At 39.4% G+C, this 21,253-nt stretch overlaps 1 protein-coding gene across 1 annotated transcript in view; it reads right to left on the reverse strand.

The window, feature by feature from the left end:
* Positions 1-3,945: 3,945 nt before the first annotated feature.
* Positions 3,946-21,253, reverse strand: part of Fbxo33 (F-box protein 33) — a 31,546-nt gene continuing 14,238 nt past the window's right edge. The window contains 3 exon segments of the mRNA XM_032907803.1: positions 3,946-5,309; positions 7,363-8,048; positions 9,224-9,334. Coding sequence (XP_032763694.1) covers positions 5,038-5,309; positions 7,363-8,048; positions 9,224-9,334 — 1,069 coding nt within the window. The 3' untranslated portion in view covers positions 3,946-5,037.

Consider the following 21,253-nt stretch of genomic DNA (forward strand, 5'->3'; position numbering starts at 1 on the left):
GATTATTGTTTCAGTTTCCTCATTCAATGGAGATGAGATGGTAGTGACTCCAGGGTTGCTGTGAGAATTAAGTAAGCAAACACTTACTCCAGCACTTAAAGCAGTGCTTCACACACAGTAAATAATGCGTGGGCGTCCAGGACACTTCCAGTCAATCTTACCAGAATCTTACCAGGTGCAGGTTCTTCATTCTTAAGGCCATTCTTTTAAACACAAACTCAAACCATCGTGTGTGTAAATGCTTCTAAGTGTGTCGAATGCTTAATTTCCTCCACAACTTTGTTGTGGTTTAAATCTGAATGTCCCCCACAGGTTCATGTTTGAATTTTTTGTTGTAGTACTAGGAATAGGACCTGGGCCTCACATGCCTTTGCCAAGTGCACTGCCACCGAGCTGCCTGGGGCCCAATGATCCCAACAGCGATTCACCAGCTGAGGGTGTGGACTTGGTAGAGTGGGGCTTAGTTGGCAGAAGTAGGCACTTCGGTGGGCCAGACCACATTGTTTCTGTTGGGTATTGAAGTCACAGGGGTGAAAAGGTAACAGAGACAATGCAGTATTTCTCTACCGATTTAAGCACCACACATGGCCCTTTATTTCAGCCTTGGTGCAGGCATGCTGGAGTCCTCCCGGGCTCTGCAGAAGTGGACTGATGAACAGTGTGTGCTTACTTGTAGGTGCATGGTCCTGCCAGTCTCTGCTCTCATCCACTGCAGACTGAGGAACAATTAACAGGCTTATCTGAATTACGAGCTAAAGGGAAGTAGGAATGCCTCTTCAGGGTGGTGTCATTGAGGGACTCAGCTAACTAGGTATAACCTTCCACTCTGTGAGCTGAGACAGCAGCAGACATGGTGGCAGCACTGAATTTCTGAAGAGGCTGACCATGGACATGATTATATCTGAAAGATCTACAGAGCCAGGAGATTTCTCAGTGCATAAGCTAAAGGTACCTGCTGCTAGGCCTTCCAATGTGAGCTCGATCCTTGGGACCCACAGGGAACATTGTCTTCTGACCTGCACACATTCCCGGGGGCAGGTGCAGAGTTAATGTAAAAAATGTTGTATATAAAAAGATTACATTTTATTTAGTCATTAGAAAGAAAATGCAAATGTTACAGGCTAATGGGGGGGGGCGGGCAGGGATTCCAGTTCTTTCCAGTGTGTATCAGTTTCCTGTGTGGTATTTTCTGTGTGAGAGTGTGTAAAGTTTGGGAAGCAATGACAGTGTAGGGTGGTACCTGCATATTTTTCATGTCTGTATACTATTCCAGGAACACAGCTGTTCTCGGCTTCATAGAGAGCCACTGATTCCTGTAACAAGCCCAAGCAAGCTGGTGTCTGCATCTTAGTGTTCAACCATAGGCACACGTTCTTTCCCAGCCACCCCTCACCTCCCAGAGGCTCCCTGACTTCTTTATTCCCAGGGTGGTGAAGACATGGGAAGATGACTTTATTCACTCTGTTGTTACTGTCCTTTTGGCGGTGCTAGGGATGGAAGGCAGGGCCTTTGCACACGACAGGGTTTATTCTTGGTCCAATAAGAAACAAGGTACCATATTGAATATATTCAATATTTATTTTTTTAAAGATGATCTTATTTGTCTATAAGCTGTCAAGCTAAAAGCAGCTGGGATTTTCAAAAAGGGAAGGGCAGTATGAGATAACCGAGTCCTACTCTATTTCTGCCTGTTATTTTCTTTTGGTTTATCGAAGCGGCATGTCTCCGTGTAGTGCTGGCTGTCCTGGAAGCTCTGTAGAGCAGGTTCGACTGGAGCTCAGAGATCTGCCTGCTAGGATTAAAGGCATACAACACCAAATTCCCTTTTACTCAAGAGATATGGACACTGACAAAGGGCAGCTTGTGTTGAAGCAGGTAGAGCCACAACTCGAGAGCCTGAGGTCAGCACCTGACTCTTCACTGGGATGCTGATCATCGCTCCTAAGTCACTCTCTGCACACACCCGGGTCCATGTAGACAAACACGCTGAGTGATTCGCAGGCATCAGGTATGTTTAAGAAAAAGACTCAAAGGACACTAGATGACTCCAAGAGGGATCAGTTCTCAAAGAGTCAGTGCCCACAACTAAAAGGAGGATGGAAAAGAGAAAGAGACTATTTCCCCTTGAATGAAGGCTGTTCAAGGACCAAGAATGGAGATTAAATTAAGACAGCAATAATAGGGGCTTAAGCGAGTATTTAACAGGGGCGATTATTTCTGCACTAAATAAAGCAACTTTTAAAAATAGGAAGTTTGCAGTATCAATAACATATGCTAAAGGCACAGGACAATGGGATTTTGTTAATCAGTTCGGTATCTTTTCGCTTTCTTTTGATAAGGTCTCACGCAGCATGCAGTCCGTGCTGTCTTCAAACTCACTCTGCAACAGCAGGTGACTCTAGTGGTCTGAGTAAGAATGGCCCACTAGGCTCACGTTTGAACACTTGGTGTCCAGTTTGGGAAGGATTAGGAGGTATGGCTTATCACTGAGGGTGGGTGTGCTGGTTTGTATGCTAATGGCCCCCATACCTGAATACTTAGTTGTTGGTAGACTGTTTGAAAAACTGGTAGGGGGAGGGGGCGGCTGCAGCTGAAGGTGGGCTTTGAGGTTCAGAAGTCCATGCCAAGCCGCGTCTTTCCCTGGCTCTGGGTCCTACCCTGCTGCCTAAGGACCAGGATCTCAGCTACTTCTTTAGCATCATTGCCTGCCTGCATGCTGCCATTCTCTCCAGAGTTCACTTAGCCCCGAGACTGTGGGAAAGCTCCCGATTAAATGCTTTCTTTCATAGGAGTTGCCTTGGTCATGGTGTCTCATCACAGCAATAGAACAATGACTTAGACAGGGGCTTTGAGGTTTCAAAAGACCTATGCTATGCTTAGCTTTGTCTTCAACTTGTGGTTCTAGATGTGAATTCTCAGATGTTCCCGCTGTCATGCTTTTCTTCCACTATCATGGACTTTAACCCTCTGAACCTGTAAGACCGATTATTTAACTGTTTAATCTGTCTTACAGGTTCACTTATAAAATGCCTTGATCATGGAGTTTTGTCAGGACAACCGAAAGGTAATTAAGACCCTGAGCCTGAACTTCTGATCTTCCTATGTCCACTTTCCGAGAGCTGGGATTACAGGAGTGTACCACAGTGCTTGGGTCAGTATCTGTTTTTAAGCTTGCCTTTTATAAAAGTGAAAGAAAATAAAAATCTCTAAGCTATGCAGCCTAAGCTTTTTATTTAAACATAAACACTTTGAGCGTTTTGTATACAATAAAATACATCATAATGCCCATTTTTTAATGCTTTATTCATTGATTAAAAGAATATACATTTAACATAAACCATACAACATCAGTCATCAGGTCAAACATTCAGCTGGTTTCCTTACAGTTTCTGTCAGGAGTTATTTTATCTGATCACATATACAAGATAAAATCTCACCACATCTGGCATTTACACACACTGTGCCAGTGGATTCACACTACTGATGTACATATAAAATCCGCATGGTATGTGCTCACTGGAGACAAAACAGTGCACACCTGTCAAAAGGTCATTTAATATAAGATGGTAAAACCATTTGTAAAACATATAAACTTTTTCCATAAATAGAATCATATCTGGACATCTGTTGCATAAATTGTGTTTCCAAAGCGTACAATAGAGCAGCCAGGTCTCAGCACTGCTGGGCACCCACGCTGGCTACTTACTTATTATTGCAGACTGTCCTTAACATTAAATGCACAACATTCGTACCACTTAAAACTGGGGTCAGGTGGAAGTCTCACAGAGACCACGTCTGGACCGCGGTTGCCCTGAAACAGTTAAGTTGGCTTTTAAAGCCTCTCAGATATAACAAGGTTTTAAAACATACTCCATGGAATGTTCTTCATGTATCATAGCAGCTCATACCTGGGATGGAACAAGCTTTTGGTTTTCCTTTCTTTCCTTTACATTCACTATTCACAGTGAAACAGGTGCATGTTTTTTTTCTTTTTTTTCTTTTTTATGTTTTTTTCAGAGTTCTGAGGTTGCTGACTGAGCACAGCACAGCTGTGTACCACAGGTCGAAACTCGACCTTAAATATTACAATCTAGCAGTGTCTGCTGGCCGGAGCCGGCCAGCCCCTGCCAGCATGTGGGCACTTCTTCATGTAAGTCTATTCTTTGGCAGCTGACACTTGCGCTGACAGAGAGAATCCAGTGACGTGTTAGGGATTTCACGACTAATGTTGGCTTGCAGGCCTGTGCGTTTACAGTTCTGGACTCTGACTTGGCCTCAGAGGTTTCCCTGGAATGCGGTTCCTTTCCTCCTCTACTATTCTGAAATCTGGGCTAAACAAGCTAACTTGAATGTAACAGATGAAAAAAATTATGTCAGATATAGTTTAAAAAATCCAGCAATTTGAGTGTTCATGTCTATGTAAATACATTTAAAAGGGGATTAAGCAATGTCTAACTTATACTATATGAAATTCAGAATGGTAATTGGCAATATCAATTATTATATAGGTAATAAAAGTTAAACTCAGCTTTCTGTTAAAGATAACTCATTTGGGATACTATCTTTGCTTCTATTTCAAACAAAAATCAATGAGATGCTATCAGAATACATAGATGCAGTGCATTGCATACAAATCCACCAGGCTTATGGATATTTATATATATATATATATATACGTATAAAAATATTTGGCTCCTGAGCTCTGGATTCTGACAAACAAAGAATAAAAATGTCAAAAAGGCAGAGTAACTCAGTGAAAAACAGTTAGCCAGTAACCTCAGATAATCATTGGCTGTATGTCCTTAAGATTTGCTAACAATCCCATTAACCGTGAAAGCCCTATACAGTGTCACTTTGAACTTCTAAAACCAATACCCGACTACGTTCTTTGATCAAGAAGTAGAATATACATTTATAATTCTATAAAGCTAATACTGATTAAACACAGCACAAAAGGATTAGTTTCCACTAATGAAAAAAAACATAATGGGACCCTACTTGCATATGTAGCCACAGGAATTATACATTTTAAAAAAGCTAAATGTCTTCGCTGAAGCTTTGCATCTCTCTGTAAAAATGACGATTTGGTTCAGTGAAGACACTGAGTGATTCGATGTCCAAGACTGCGTGCCAAGACTGACCAAGGCCCAGGGATACCTGCTCAAGAAGGTTATGTACGGGATCCACATCCTGGTCGGCTAGTTCACCTTGGTCAAAATCAATGCTTTCTTCGGTGACTTCAAGCACTTTTAGGTCAGAGCCACGAAGACGAGCAATGGCAATGAGGTTGTGTGCCCACACGGTGTAACCTTAAAGATAAGCAAAAGGCAACTCTGTCATTCTCTTCTGTTTCACTCTGTCTCTGGTAAGTTAGTCTTTCCTCAGTAAGTAGTTCTTGTGAAGTCTCACATTTGTATTAACCTGTTGGTCTTTTCCCCTTAGAACACACTGAGAATAAAGAAACACAATTACCTAGGAGAGTGTACTATCTTTAAGAATACCATGGAATTGTGACCTGTTAAGTGGTGTAGCATCTTATTCTGGTATTTCATTCAGCAAAACAGAAGACATTTAAAGTATATAAATAATAACTTTGGATAATGACCTATTACAAGGAACAAATTTCATTTCCAACAAAAGTCTCTATTAACAATATATAGTAACCTGCAGTTTTTATTGTAAAAATCATTCTTTATGGTTTTTCATAGTCGCAAGTTCATGACACTTGAAACTTTAAAGTTAACTGTTCATTGTCAGAAGTCATAGAAATACCTCAGAACAGAGGTCGGCTTTAAGAAAGGGTAAGGGAGACAGATGATGGGTAAGCTTTATGTATCTAACATCTTGAAAGAAGAAAAAAAATGTAATAAAAGGGCTGGTTTAAATTAACATTCAAATAACTTGATATATGCTGAACCCCATTTTATTTCATACCTTTTTTTGTGTGTACTGATTGTATAAGTGTGTATGCATGTAAATGTGCTCACATGTATGTGGGTTCATGTGAATAGACCTGCCTGTGGAGGCCCCGAGATGATACTGGATATCTTCCCTGGTTGTTCTCTATACTTTATTCGTTGAGGAAGGATCTTGAAATCGAGTCAGAGCTCAACTGGCTAGTCTAGATAGTCAGCTTGATCCAGGGACTCTCCCCGCCTGAGTATGGGATTTGAGGTTCCCACCAAGCATGGCTGGCTCTATGTGGCTGAACTCTGGTCCTACATTTGCACAGTAAGCATTTAATTCACTGAACCATTTCCCCCAAGAGCCCCTTATACTTTTAATACGGACCTGTTTTTTGGTACTACCTGTTATGAACGGCCCAAATATGAGAATGTGAAAATCAAAACCGTAGGCTAAGAAAATGGTTTAAAAAAAACAACGTAATATGAACAACAATGCCAACCAACCAGAGGTTCCAGGGACTAAGCCACTACCCAAAGACTATACATGGACTGACCCTGGGCTTCAACCTCATAGGTAGCAATGAATAGCCTAGTAAGAGCACCAGTGCAAGGGGAAGCCCTTGGTCCTGCCAAGACTGAACCCCCAGTGAAGGTGGTTGTTGGGGGGAGGGCGGTAATGTGGGCAGAGTGTGGAGGGGAACACCCATAGAGAAGGGGAGTTGGAGCGGTTAGGGTGATGTTGGCTTGGAAACTGGGAAAGGGAATAACAATCTAAATGTAAATAAGAAATACTCAAGTTAATAAAGATGGAAAAAAATAAATAGAAAACATAAGAGATAACAGAGTTTAAGATATTCTTTGCTTGTTTTGTTATTATTTTTAAAAATGTTCTCATTCTGTAACTCAGGCTGGGTTAGAACTGACTTATGTAGCCCCAGGCTGGCCTTTCACACTCATGACAATCCTACACCAGTCTCTTAAAAAGTAAGATGATGATGTGTGATACCATGCCTGGTTAAGTCATTTTCATAGATAATTTTTGTAACTGTTTTTGAAATAAAACATTGTCTTAGTTTATCAGAATAGCAACTCCATTCAAATGAGAACAGTTCACACTCTAAGATGAATGCCTAAGAAATAACACGTACCTAGCCAATAGTTACTTCAACAATACAGTAAATACACCAATGTAGAATCTAAATGATGAGTCTGTAAGTATAGAAGCCATACTTTCCCTCTTCTGTGCTAAGTAGTTTAGTATCTTCTGACTGCAACGAATACACCCACGGCAGCTAGACACAATCTATTTACTTAGTCGTACAGAAAAAGCATTAGAGGAGTGCTTGGACAGAGCACTCAGGGTTGAGATACAACTTTCTACTTGTGATATATTTACTAGCATAAAATATTTTAGGCATGGTGTTAATATCAAACTATAGTGAACAAAAGCACATACCATGAATTGCCAAAAGAGTGAGCTTTGTGCACCGCCATGCCAATAAAACCAATGGATCTTCATTTCGGTTGTCACTAAGATCCGGAAAACCAGACGTATCAATCATATCATTCATCAATATAAAATGGGTGAGGAACTTGTCATACTGCCTGGATATAAGATCAACAATAGCCCCTGAGACACAAGTGACGTAGCTGTCAAAGTGAACCCTCTCAAGTGGTATACTGGGTTTCAGAATCTTTAGCATGTCTTCACTTTTAACATCAAAAGCCATTAGATAGACCCGAAGGCTGGAGCTCTTTCGTGACAGGGCCTTCCAGTGCTCATCGTTTGGCATGTTGTCTAATGACTTGAGCATCACTGAAGCATTGTGGACCAGAAGAGACAGTCGCTGCAAAGGCACATGGTTGCTATCGGTCAAGACTCTCGCCATCTCAGCTGTAAAGTCACAGAAATCCAGGGCAAGTGAACGCAGATTTACAAAGCGCTCTAGTTCGACTGCGGTGATGAGCGTGCTGTTGCCAGGAATGTTGTTGTCCAGTAAACTCAGGTGTTCCATGGTGTTGGCAATGGAGTTAGACAGAGACGACAGTGATGTTGGGGTTACTATTTCCAGCATAAACCCACAGGACAGCCATTTTAGTTGCCTACTATTGCTCAGTATCTCTTCAAACAGCTGCTGAATTCTACAAGGAAAATGTCACAATTTTGTCACTAGCACTCAGCATCAAATTTTTAATGGTGACTTTAAAAAATGGGCAATAAATGGCATTCAATGTTGAAATACATTTTCCCTCAATAATTGATTTCTATCCAACCTACAAATACAATTAGAATTCACATTACAATATAATAAATAAGATATATACATTAAACATGTAGAAATGCTTCTTAAGAAAATTTAGTTTTTGGGCTGGAGAGATGGCTCAGTGGTTAAGAGCACTTGACTGCTCTTCCAGAGGTCCTGAGTTCAAATCCCAGCAACCACATGGTGGCTCACAACCATCTGTAATGAGATCTGATGCCCTCTTCTGGTGTGTCTGAAGACAGCTATAGCATACTTATATATAATACATAAATAAATCTTAAAAAAAAATTAGTTTTTACTAAATATCATGGAAAACTGATAGGACTTATTTTATAACAAAGTCAAATGAAAAATTAACACCTCTTAATGTTAAGGGACTGTGTGCAAGAGAACTTTCTGCTGCAGGGAATCCACATCTATTCTCTAGCTCACAACACCTGTGACTCTATTTCCAGGGGATCTAACTCCCTCTTCTGGGAGTTCCTTTGTGGGAACCAGACATATATGTGGTGTATATATACACAGTCAGGTAAAACACTCAAACACAAAGTAAAATATTAAGAATTTATACTCCAATAATTATCCAGCAAGCTATATGATTTATCATAAAAGGCTTATGCCATGGTGTCATATAACCATCACTAAATGTATGGTTAAGGCATTTCTAGGACATATAGTTTATCCCAACTCCTTCCCTCCCTCCTATGCTTCCTCCCACGTTCTCTCTCTTCCTCCCTGTAAGTGCGTCTGAGGGTCTCTCAATCAGACCAGAGCTTGCAGAATGTATTTACTGTATTGTTGAAGGACTGCTGGTCAGCTTTCACTGGGGATTTCTGGTCTCTCAGTGATTCCATTCCAAGGTTAGAAAGACAGGTAGTCTGCTCTGCCCATGTGACATTCACATGGGTTCTTTACGGTTATGGGTTAAGCGCTTAACTGCCAAGCCCCATATATTTTCAGAGAACAAAAATAATTCTTGATTGTGTCTTGTGATTTTCAGAAAGGAGCTAGATTAATTAACACAAGCCTCTGTAAGCTTACTGTATAACTTACTGCTTAATCTTCTTGCCGTCAGGGTCTACTCTGCTGAGGTATGTGCTGGACAGACTTCCTTGCTGCTGAACGACACTTATATCTCCAAAAAGACTAAACTTCTGGAGGTTCCTATAGGAGAAAATGGTTAAAATGATTTTCTAAATGTTTAATAATACATATACATACTAAAATATGTAGAAAAAACATTCTAGAAGAGTTTACACTTTCTAACTTGCTTAGAATCCAAATAAGCTTCAGACTGCTATACATATTCAGCCACACAGCATGGAGAAACAGCGTATGTGTTAAAGGAGGTGGACCAGGTACAAAACTTGTACTCAAACTTTACTGACTGTGAAAAACAGTGACTGAAACCAACACTGAGCTCACAGGCTTTAGGTGCAAACAATGTGCAACACTGGGAACAGAAACACTTTAAGTTATGAGATGTCAATCATAAGAAATCAAATAAGCGGGAGGTGGTGGCAAACACCTTTGAACCCAACTCTAGAGAGGCAGAGGCAGGCTGTGCATTCAAGGCCAGTTTGGTCTTCAAAGCTAGTCCTAGGACAGCAACCAGGACTGTTACATGGAGAGACTTCATCTTGAGAAGCAAAAAAACTAAACCAAGCAAGCAAGCAACCAACCAAAACTTCTCAAACAGGAATGTAGGTAGGGATGGCCTCCATAAGCTCATGTATTTGAATATTTGGTCATTAGGGAGGAGAGTTGCGTGACAGGGATTGGGTGTGGCCTTCCTGGAGTAAGTGTCCCTGAGGGTGGGCTCTGGAGCTTCAGTGGCCCACACCAGACCTAGTCAGTCTCTCTTCCTGGTGCCTGCTGGTCCAGATGGAGAACTCTCAGCCCCTCGCCAGCACCATGTGTGCCTGCAGGCTGTCATGCTCCTATGAGGATAATGGACTCAACCTAGGAAACTGTAAGCCACCCCAATAAAGTGTTTTCCTTTATAAGAGTTGCTGTGTCATGGTGTCTCTTCACTACTAACTTAGCTAAAAAAATGGGGCATTTTTTTGTAAGAAATACATTTTAGATATATAAAGGAAACCTTCCCCAGTACTGTGACCACATTTGGATAAGTCAAAGGCTATTTTTAAAAAATTATGTAAAAATCTTTAAAGTTTAAATTTCAGCTATAAAATACTTTTCTAACCGCAAACTCTAAATAAGATACTAGAAAACAAATAGTTAAGATACAAACTCCTAAGTGGTAGTAGTAATCAGAAATTTCCTTAATAACATAAACAGGATAATTTTAATGATAACTGTTCAATCCATAAAAATGGTTAAAACTAACAGTAGAACAATGTCAAGGAAAATGTTAGCAGGATTAATAAAGAAAATACAGTTTTGTCTTTAAAAGTTTCAAATCAATCTTTCTAGTAACTCACAACAGCATCTCAGCGAAGGCTAGCATTTTATACTTTAAAAAGTTCAGAGAAAATCATGAAGTAAAGACCCCGACATTTTCTCACACTAACAAAGGCACAGAAAGCTGCACTTGCCAGAGGGCAGAGCTAGGCAGAGATGGTCTATACAGTGAGCACTATAATAACCAGGACTACATACAGGAAACTGTCTAAAAACAAACCAAAACCCCTAAAAAGGAAAATAAAGCAACAGAATGACATCCCAACCAAATCAAAACCGCAGAAAGCAAAGGCAAAACCAAAGACCGAAGCAACCGGACAACGAGGAAAGTTATTCCTGGGGCCATCTCAAGGCTGCTGCCTGAAAACGGGGTGTGCTCTTCCGTCTGCGCTGCTTTGTTTGCCCTCAATGGGGGAGGTAGGGGTGGGGGTTAGGGGGAGGGGAGGAGATGCCCAGGGTTGGGGACACCTGATCTAAGAAGGGGAGGGGGATGGCGGTGACCAGGAAGTGGGCACTGAGAGGGATATAGTGCATAAGTTAAAAAAAAATTTCCTTTGAGAACAACTTCAGAGGGGCCCAGTAAGTGTCACTGTATTTGTGTTAGCTCTGAAACAATTTTCCAGTTTGTCATTTTTGTATTCTAATTTATCATAGATGGAACTTTAAAATGTTAATTTTTTAAAAGAAAAAACTTAAATACTTATAAAAAGAGAGGGGTTGGGGATTTAGCTCAGCGGTAGAGCAAGGCCCTGGGTTGGTCCCAGCTCGAAAAAAAAAAAAAAAAAAAAAAAAAAAAAAAAAAAAAAAAGGAAAAAAAAAGAAAGTGTTTAGAGGATGAGATTTTTTTTTTTTAAATTTATTTATGTATTATATATAAGTACACTGTAGCTGTCTTCACACACACCAGGAGAGGGCATCAGATCTCATTACAGATGGTTGTGAGCCACCATGTGGTTGCTGGGATTTGAACTCAGGACCTCTGGAAGAGCAGTCAGTGCTCTTAACCACTGAGCCATCTCTCCAGCCCGAGGATGAGATTTTATGAAGTAAAAATTCTATCACTTTCCATTTCTGCTAGAGGAGTTCCACAATTGCAGCATTTCCCTCTTCCGGCCAACTTCCACTGTGACTATTGTAGGCCCACAGGTCGTGGGGGCAGGAAAGCGCACAGGCAAGAGATGTATACCTTTGCCAAGGCAAAATAGAAAGGACAGGAATTGTTTTTAAAACATGTATGTAAAAGACTGTGATTCAAAAATCTTTTAAACAGATGTGGTGGTACATGCTTGAAATTCCAGCATCTGGGAGACTAAAGGGACTGCCACAAACCCAAGGCCAAACTGCTCCACATTGAATTCCAGGACAGCCTATCTCAGAAAAAGAAAAACACGCAGACAAAAACAAAGCCAATAAAATACATACATACATACATACATACATACATATATATATAGATATGTCTATCTATCTATATATATATCTATATCAGGTTTGAAGGAACATTGCAACTAACACAGATGAAAGATGAATTGCATATGAAAAGATTTTCATCATTATAATTTATCAGGGAGGAAGTTAAAGCCACAGTAAAAATGTAGTTTTACCCTGGAATGTCTAAAATTACAAGAATCACAACACCAAGTGTGGGCAAAGATATGGAACAACTAGATCTCACATCCAGTGTACACATTTCACTCAAAGTGCAAAACGATACGCTCTGAAAATAGTCCATCAATTTACTAAAGACTTAAGATACAGGTCAATAATTCCAACTGAAAGAACTTACCCAAGAGAGGTAAAAGCATGTATTCATATAAAGAATCAGATTCAAAAGCCCATAGCAACTTTATTCATAGTAAAAGAAAATTAGAAACAATTTAAATATTATCCAGCTGGTGAATAAACACATCATTAACAAATTCATGCAATGGAATAACAATAAAAATGCTTGTATATACTATAATATGGATATAAAGTAAAAGTATAACAATTATATTTATTGTATTATCCTATTTGTATGAAATTCTAGAACAATCAAACAGTAGGGCCAGGTCATTGTTTCCTTAGGGCTAAAGACAGTGAACAGAGTAAAATTTCCTTGCTAAAAAAAGTTCTACAAGTTGAATTTGGTAGTCATACAGCAGAATTAATCTTTAAACACCTCTTCAACTGTACTCTTAAAAATGAGTAAGACGGGACCCTCACTCTTTCTGGTTTGCACTGGTGCCCGGAGCAGAGCCTCTGCTCCGGATCCCCTCCCACTCACCCAACACCCCAGTTGCACCTCCCCAGGTGTTCTGACACATTCAGGATCACAGGATCACCAGCTCACAGGAGGGATAGGCTCCAGGCAGAGCCAGCAAAGGCAGTTAACATTAGAGATAACACAGGCTTACAGGAGGGTCAAGCCACTGTCAGATCCAGCAAGACAAGCTAATACCAGAGACAACCTGATGGCAAGAGGCAAGCGCAAGACCATAAGCAACAGAAACCAAGACTACTTGGCATCATGAGAACCCAGTTCTTCTACCACAGCAAATACTGAATATCCAAACATACCTGAAAAGCAAGAATCAGATATAAAATCACATCTCATGAAGATGATAGAGGGCTTTAAGAAGGACATAAATAACTTCCTTAAAAAAAAATACAGGAGAGCACAGATAAACAAGTAGAAGCCCTTAAAGCGGAAACACATAAATCCCTTAAATACAGGAAACACAATCAAACAGGTAAAGGAATTTAACAAAACCATCCAGGATCTAAAAATGGAAATAGAAACATTAAAGAAAACACAAAGGGAGACAACTCTGGAGACAGAAAATACTAGGAAAGAGAGCAGGAGTCACAGATGCAAGCATCACCAACAGAATCCAAAAGGATAGAAGAGAGACTCTATAGAAGATATAATAGAAGACACTGACACAATAGTCAAGGAAAATACAAAAGCAAAACATTCAAGATATCCACGACAAAATGAAAAGACCAAACCTAAGAATAATATGTATAGAAGAAAGTAAAGGTTCCCAACTCAAAGGGCCAGCAAACATCTTCAACAAAATTATAGAAGAAAACTTCCCTAACCTAAAGAGATGCCCATAAACATAAGAAGCTTACAGAACTCCAAACAGACTGGAGCAGAAGAGAAATTCCTCCCGTCACATAATAGTCAAAACAACAAATGCACAAAAGAAAGAAAGAATATTGAAAGCAGTAAGAGAAAAAGGTCAAGTAACATATAAAGGCAGACCTATCAGAATCACACCAGATTTCTCACCAGAGACTAGGAAAGCCAGAAGATCCTGGGCAGATGTCACACAGATCCTAAGAAAACACAAATGCCAGCCCCAGCTACTACATCCAGCAAAACTCTCAATTACCACAGAGGGAGAAACCAAGGTATTCCAAGATAAAACCAAATTTAAACAGTATTTGCCCACAAATCCAGCTGTACAGAGGATAATAGAAGGAAAAGTCCATCACAAGGAGGGAAACTATATACCCAAGGAAAAGTAAGAAAGTAATCTTTCAACAAACCCAAAAGAAGATAGCCACACAAAAATAATTCCACCTCTAACAACAAAAATAACAGGAAGCAACAATCATTGGTCCCCAATATCTCTCAACATCAATGGACTTAATTCCCTAGTAAAAAGACAGACTAATATTCTATATACATGAACAGAACCCAGCATTTTGCTGCATATAGGAAATGTACCTCAGTGACAAAGACAAACAGTACTTCAAAGTAAAAGGCTGGAAGACAATTTTCCAAGCAAATGGTCCCAAGAAACAAGCTGGAGTAGCCATTCTACTATAATGTAAAATAGACTTTCAACCAAAAATTATCAAAAAGATGGGGAAGGACACTACATAATCAAAGGAAAAATTCACCAAGATGAACTCTTAATTCTGAACATTTATGCCCCAAAAGCAAGGGCACCTACATTTGTAAAAGAAATGTTACTGAAGCTCAAAGCATAAATTGAACCTCACACAATAATAGAAGATTTCAACACCCCAGTCTCACCATTGGACAGATCACGGAAACAGAAATTAACCAGAAACTGAAACTAACAGAAGTTATGAACCAAATGGATTTAACAGATATCTATAGAACATTTCACCCTAAAACAAAAGAATATACCCTTCTTCTCACCACCTCATGGTAGCTTCTCAAAAATTGAGCATATAATCAGACACTAAACAAACCTCAACAGGTACAAGGACATTGAATTAATCCAATGTATAATATTGGACCACTATGGACTAAGGTTGGTCTTTAATAAAAACAAAAGCAACAGAAAGTCCACATGGAAGTTGAACAACTATCTACACACTTTTAACTTGGTCAGGGAAGAAATAAAGAAATTGAAGACTTTTTAGCATTTACTGAAAACGAAGGCACAACAGACCCAAACTTATGGGACACAATGAACGCAGTGCTAAGAGGAAAGCTCAGCTCTGAGTGGCTCCAAAGAGAAATTGGAGAGAGCATACACTAGCAACTTGACAGCATACTTGAAGGCTCTAGAACAAAAGGAAGCAAATACACCCAAGAGGAGTGGACTGCAGGAAAGAATCAAACTCAGGGCTGAAATCAATCAACTAGAAACAAAGAGAACTACACAAAGAATCAACAAAACCAGTTCTTTGCGAAAAATCAACAAGATAAACTCTTACCTGAACTAAGTAGAGGGCACGGAGACAGTATCCAAATGAACAAAATCAGGAATGAAAAGGGAGACATAACAACAGAAACTGAGGAAATTAAAAAAAAAAAAAATCAGATCCTACTACAAAATTCTATATTCAACAAATCTGGAAAATCAAGATAAAATGGATGATTTTCTAGACAGATACCAGGTACTGAAGATAATCATCTAAACAGTGCCACAATCCCTAAGGAAATATAAGCAGTCATTATAAGTTTCCTAACCAAAACCAGTCTAGGGCCAGATGGTTTTAATGCAGAATTCTATCAGACCTTCAAAGAAGACCTAATACCAATATTTCTCAAACTATTTCACAAAATAGAAACAGAAGGAACACTACCCAATTCATTCTATGAGGCCACAGTTACACTGATACTTAAACCACAAAAGACCCAACAAAGAAAGAGAACTTTAGACCAATTTCCCTTATGAATATCGACGCAAAAATACTCAATAAAATTCTTGCAAACTGAACCCAAGGACACATAAAAAAACGATCATCCATTATGATCAAGTAGGCTTTATCCCAGGTAGCAGGGATGGTTCAATATACAGAAATCCATCAATGTAATCCATTATATAAACAAACTCAAAGATAAGAACCACATGATCATTTCATTAGATGTGGAGAAAGTATTTGACAAAATTCAAGACCCCTTCATGATAAAAGTCCTGAAAAGATCAGGAATTCAAGGCCCATAACTAAACATAAACTCTCTCCCTCCTTATCCAAAGTGACTGGATATAAAATTAACTCAAACAAATCAGTAGCCTTCCTCTATTCAAAGGATAAACAGGCTGAAAAAGAAATTAGGGAAATGATACCCTTCATAATAGTCACAAATAACATAAAATACCTCAGTGTGACTCTAACCAAGCAACTGAAATATCGGTACGACAAGAACTTCAAGACTCTGAAGGAAAAAATTGAGGAAGATCTCAGAAGATGGAAAGATCTCCCGTGCTTATGGATTGGCAGGATTAATACAGCAAAAATGGACATTTTGCCAAAATCAATCTACAGATTAAATGCAATCCCCATCAAAATTTTCAACTCAATTCTTCATAGAGTTAGAAAGAACAATTTGCAAATTCATTTGGAATAACAAAAAACCCAGGATAGCAAAAACTATTCTCAACAATAAAAGAACTTCTGGGGGAATCACCATCCCTGACCTCAAGCTGTTTTACAGAGAGATACTGATTAAAAACTGCATGGTATTGGTACAGAGACAGGCAGATAGATCAGTGGAAAGGAACTGAAGACCCAGAAATGTACCCACACACTTACTGTCACTTGATCTTTGACAATGGAGCTAAAACCATCCTATGGAAAAAAGACAGCATTTTCAACAAATCGTGCTGGTTCAATGGGCAGTCAGCATGTAGAAGAATACAAGTAGATCCATTCTTAAGTTCTTGTAAAAACTCAAGTAAAAGTAGATGAAGGACCTCCACATAAAACCAGATACATTCAAACTAATAGATGAAAAAGTGGGGAAGAGTCTCAAACACATGGGCACTGGGGAAAATTTCCTGAACAGAACACAACGACTTATGCTCTAAGATCAAGAATCAACAAATGGGACCTCATAAAACTGCAAAGCTTTTGTAAAGCAAAGGACGCTGTCTTTAGGACAAAACAGTGACTAACAGATTGGGAAAAGATCTTTACCAACCCCATATCCGGTAGAGGGCTAATATACAAAATATACAAAGAACTCAAGTAGTTAAACTCCAGAGAGCAAAATAACCCTATTAAAAAATGGAGTACAGAGCTAATCAAAGGATTCTCAGCTGAGGAATGTCAAATGGCTGAAAAGCACCTAAAGAAATGTTCAACAGGGGTTGGGGATTTAGCTCAGTGGTAGAGCACTTGCTTAGCAAGCGCAAGGCCCTGGGTTCGGTCCCCAGTTCCGGAAAAAAAAAAAATGTTCAACATCCTTAGCCATGCAAATCAAAACAACCTTGAGATTCCATCCCACACCAGTCAGAATGGCTAAGATGACAAAACTCAGGTGACAGCAGATGCTGGCGAGGATGTGGAGAAAGAGGAATACTCCTCCATTGTTGGTGGGATTGCAAACTGGTACAACCACTCTGGAAATCAGTCTGGAGGTTCCTCAGAAAATTGGACATTCCACTACCTGAGGACCCAGCTATACCTCTCCTGGGCATATACCCAAAAGATGCCCCAATATATAACAAAGACACGTGATCCACTATTTTCATAGCAGCCTTATTTATAATAGCCAGAAGCTGGAAAGAACCCTGATACCCTTCAACAGAGGAATGGATACAGAAAATGTGGTACATCTACATAATGGAGTACTACTCAGCTATCAAAAACAATGACTTTATGAAATTCATAGGCAAATGGATGGAACTGGAAAATATCATCCTGAGTGAGGTAACCCAATCACAGAAAAAAACACATGGTATGCACTCACTGAATAGTGGGTATTAGCCCCAAAGCTGGAATTACACAAGATGCAATCCATTTAGATTGTTATTCCCTTTCCCGGTTTCTGGGCCAACATCCCCCTAACCCCTTTCCCTCCCCTTCCTCCCCCCATTACCGCCCTCCCTCCAACAATCACCTTCACTGGGAGTTCAGTCTTGGCAGGACCAAGGGCTTCCCCTTCCACTGGTGCTCTTACTAGGCTATTCATTGCTACCTATGAGGTTGAAGCCCAGGGTCAGTCCATGTATAGTCTTTGGGTAGTGGCTTAGTCCCTGGGAGCTCTGGTTGGTTGGCATTGTTGATACACCTTCTTCTCACCACCTCATGGAACCTTCTCCAAAACTGACCATATAATCAGTCACAAAACAGGCCTCAATAGATACAGGAAGATAGAAATAATCCCATGCATCCTATCAGATCACCATGGACTAAGGCTGGTCTTCAATAACAATAAGGGAAGAACGCCTAAATACACATGGAAGTTGAACAATGCTCTACTCAATGACAACTTGCTCAAGGAAGAAATAAAGAAATTAAAGACTTCTTAGAATTTAATGAAAATGAAGATACAACATATCCAAACATACAGGATACAATGAAAGCAATGCTAAGAGGAAAATTCATAGTTCTGAGTGCCTGCAAAAAGAAACAGGATAGAGCATATATCAGCAACTTGACAGCACACCTAAAAAGCTCTAGAACAAAAAGAAACAAATACATCCAAGAGGAGTAGAAGGCAAGAAATAATCAAACTCAGAGCTGAAATCAACCAAGTAGAAACAAAAAGGACTATACAAAGAATCAACAAAACCAGGAGCTGGTTCATTGAGAAAATCAACAAGATAGATGAACACTCAGACAAACTAACCAGAGGGCACAGAGAATGTGTCCAAATTAACAAAATCAGAAATGAAAGGGAGACATAACAACAGAATCTGAGGAAATTCAAAAAAATCATCAGATCCTACTACAAAAGCCTATATTCAGCGAAACTGGAAAATCTGGAGGAAATGAACAATTTTCTGGACAAATACCAGGTACCAAAGTTAAATCAGGAACAGATAAACCATTTAAACAACCCCATAACTCCTAAAGAAATAGAAGCAGTCATTAAAGGTCTCCCAACCAAAAAGAGCCCTGGTCCAGACGTGTTCAGTGCAGAATTCTATCAGGTCTTCATAGAAGACCTCATACCGATACTCTCCAAACTATTCCACAAACTAGAAACAGACGGAGCACTACCTAATTCCTTCTATGAAGCCACAATTACTCTTATACCTAAACCATACAAAGACCCAACAAAGAAAGAGAACTTCAGACCAATTTCCCTTATGAATATTGATGCAAAAATACTCAATAAAATTCTTGTAAACCAAATCCAAGAATACATCAAAATGATCATCCATTATGATCAAGTAGGCTTCATCCCAGGGATGCAGGGATGGTTTAATATGCAGAAATCCATCAATGTAATCCACTATATAAACAAACTCAAAGATAAGAACCACATGATCATTTCAGTAGATGCTGAGAAAGCATTTGACAAAATTCAATACCCCTTCATGATAAAAGTCCTGGAAAGATCAGGAATTTAAGGCCAACATCTAAACATAGTAAAAGCAATATACAGCAAACCAGTAGCTAACATCAAACTAAATGGAGAGAAACTTGAAGCAATCCCACTAAAATCAGTGGGAGAAGGCTGCCCACTCTCTCCCTACTTATTCAATATAGTTCTCTAAGTCCTAGCTAGAGCAATCAGGCAACAAAAGGAGGTCAAAGGGATACAAATGGGAAGGGAAGAAGTCAAAATATCACTATTTGTAGATGATATGATAGTGCACTTAAGTCATCCCAAAAGTTCCACCAGAGAACTACTAAGTCTGATAAAGAACTTTGGAAAAGTGGCTGGGTATAAAATTGACTCAAATCAGTAGCCTTCCTCTACTCAAAGGATAAACAGGCTGAGAAAGAAATTAGGGACATGACAACCTTCACAATAGTCCCAAATAATATAAAATACCTCAGTGTGACTTTAAATAAGCAAGTGAAAGATCTGTATGACAAGACTTCAAGTCTCTGAAGAAAGAAATGGAAGAAGATCTCAGAAGATGGAAAAACCTCCCATGCTCATGGACTGGCAGGATTAATACAGTAAAAATGGACATTTTGCCAAAATCAATCTACAGATTAAATGCAATCCCCATCAAAATTCCTATTCAATTTTTCATAGAAATAGAAAGAGCAATTTACAAATTTATTTGGAATAACAAAAAACCCAGGACAGCTAAAACTACTGTCAACAATAAAAGAACTTCTGGGGGAATCACCATCCCTGACCTCAAGCAGTATTACAGAGCAATAGTGATAAAAACTGTATGATATTGGTACAGAGATAGGCAAGTAGATCAGTGTAATAGAATTGAAGACCCAGAAATGAACCCACACACCTATGGGCACGTGAACTTTGACAAAGGACCTAAAACCATCCAATGGAAAAAAGACAGCATTTCCAACAAATGATGCTAGTTCAACTGGAGGTCAGTCAGCATGTAGAAGAATGCAAATTGATCCATTGTTATTGCCCTGTACGAAGCTTAAGTCCAAGTGGATCAAGGACCTCCACATCAAACCAGATACACTCAAACTAATAGAAGAATTTCTTTTCTGGCCCAATCTATTTGGAGTTCTGTAGGCTTCTTGTATGTTTATGGGTCTCTCTTTTTTTAGGTTAGGGAAGTTTTCTTCTATAATTTTGTTGAAGATATTTACTGGCCCTTTAAGTTGGGGGTCTTCACTTTCTTCTATGCCTATTTTCCTTAGGTTTGATCTTCTCATTTTGTATTGGATTTCCTTTGTGTTTTGGGCTAGGAGCTTTCTGCATTTTACATTATCTTTGAGGGTTGTGTCAATGTTTTCTATGGTACCTTCTGCCTCTGAGATTCTCTCTTCTATCTCTTGTATTCTGTTGGTGCTGCTTGCAGCTATGACTTCTGATTTCTTCCCTAGGTTTTCTATCTCCAGGGTTGTCTCCCTTTGTGCTTTCTTTATTGTTTCCATTTCCATTTTTAATTTCTGGATGGTTTTGTTCAATTCCTTCACCTATTTGGTTGTTTTTTCCTGTAATTCTTTAAGGGATTTTTGTGTTTCCTCTTTAAGGACTTCTACTTGTTTACTTGTGTTGTCCTGTATTTCTTTTAGGGAGTTATTTATGTCCCTTTTAAAATCCTCCATCATCATCATAAAATGTGATTTTAAATCTAAATCTTGCTTTTCTGGTGTGTTTGGATATCTAGTATTTGCTTTGGTAGGAGAACTGCGCTCTGATGATGCCAAGTAGTTTTGGTTTCTGTTGCTTAGGTTCCGGCACTTGCCTCTTGCCATCAGGTTGTTTCTGGTGTTAGTTTGTCTTGCTGTTTCTGAGAGTGACTTGATCCTCCTGAAGGCCTCTGTGTCAGTACTCCTAAAGGCCTCTGTGTC

Source organism: Rattus rattus, chromosome 7 (assembly GCF_011064425.1).
Source record: "Rattus rattus isolate New Zealand chromosome 7, Rrattus_CSIRO_v1, whole genome shotgun sequence".
Classification (NCBI taxonomy): domain Eukaryota; kingdom Metazoa; phylum Chordata; class Mammalia; order Rodentia; family Muridae; genus Rattus; species Rattus rattus.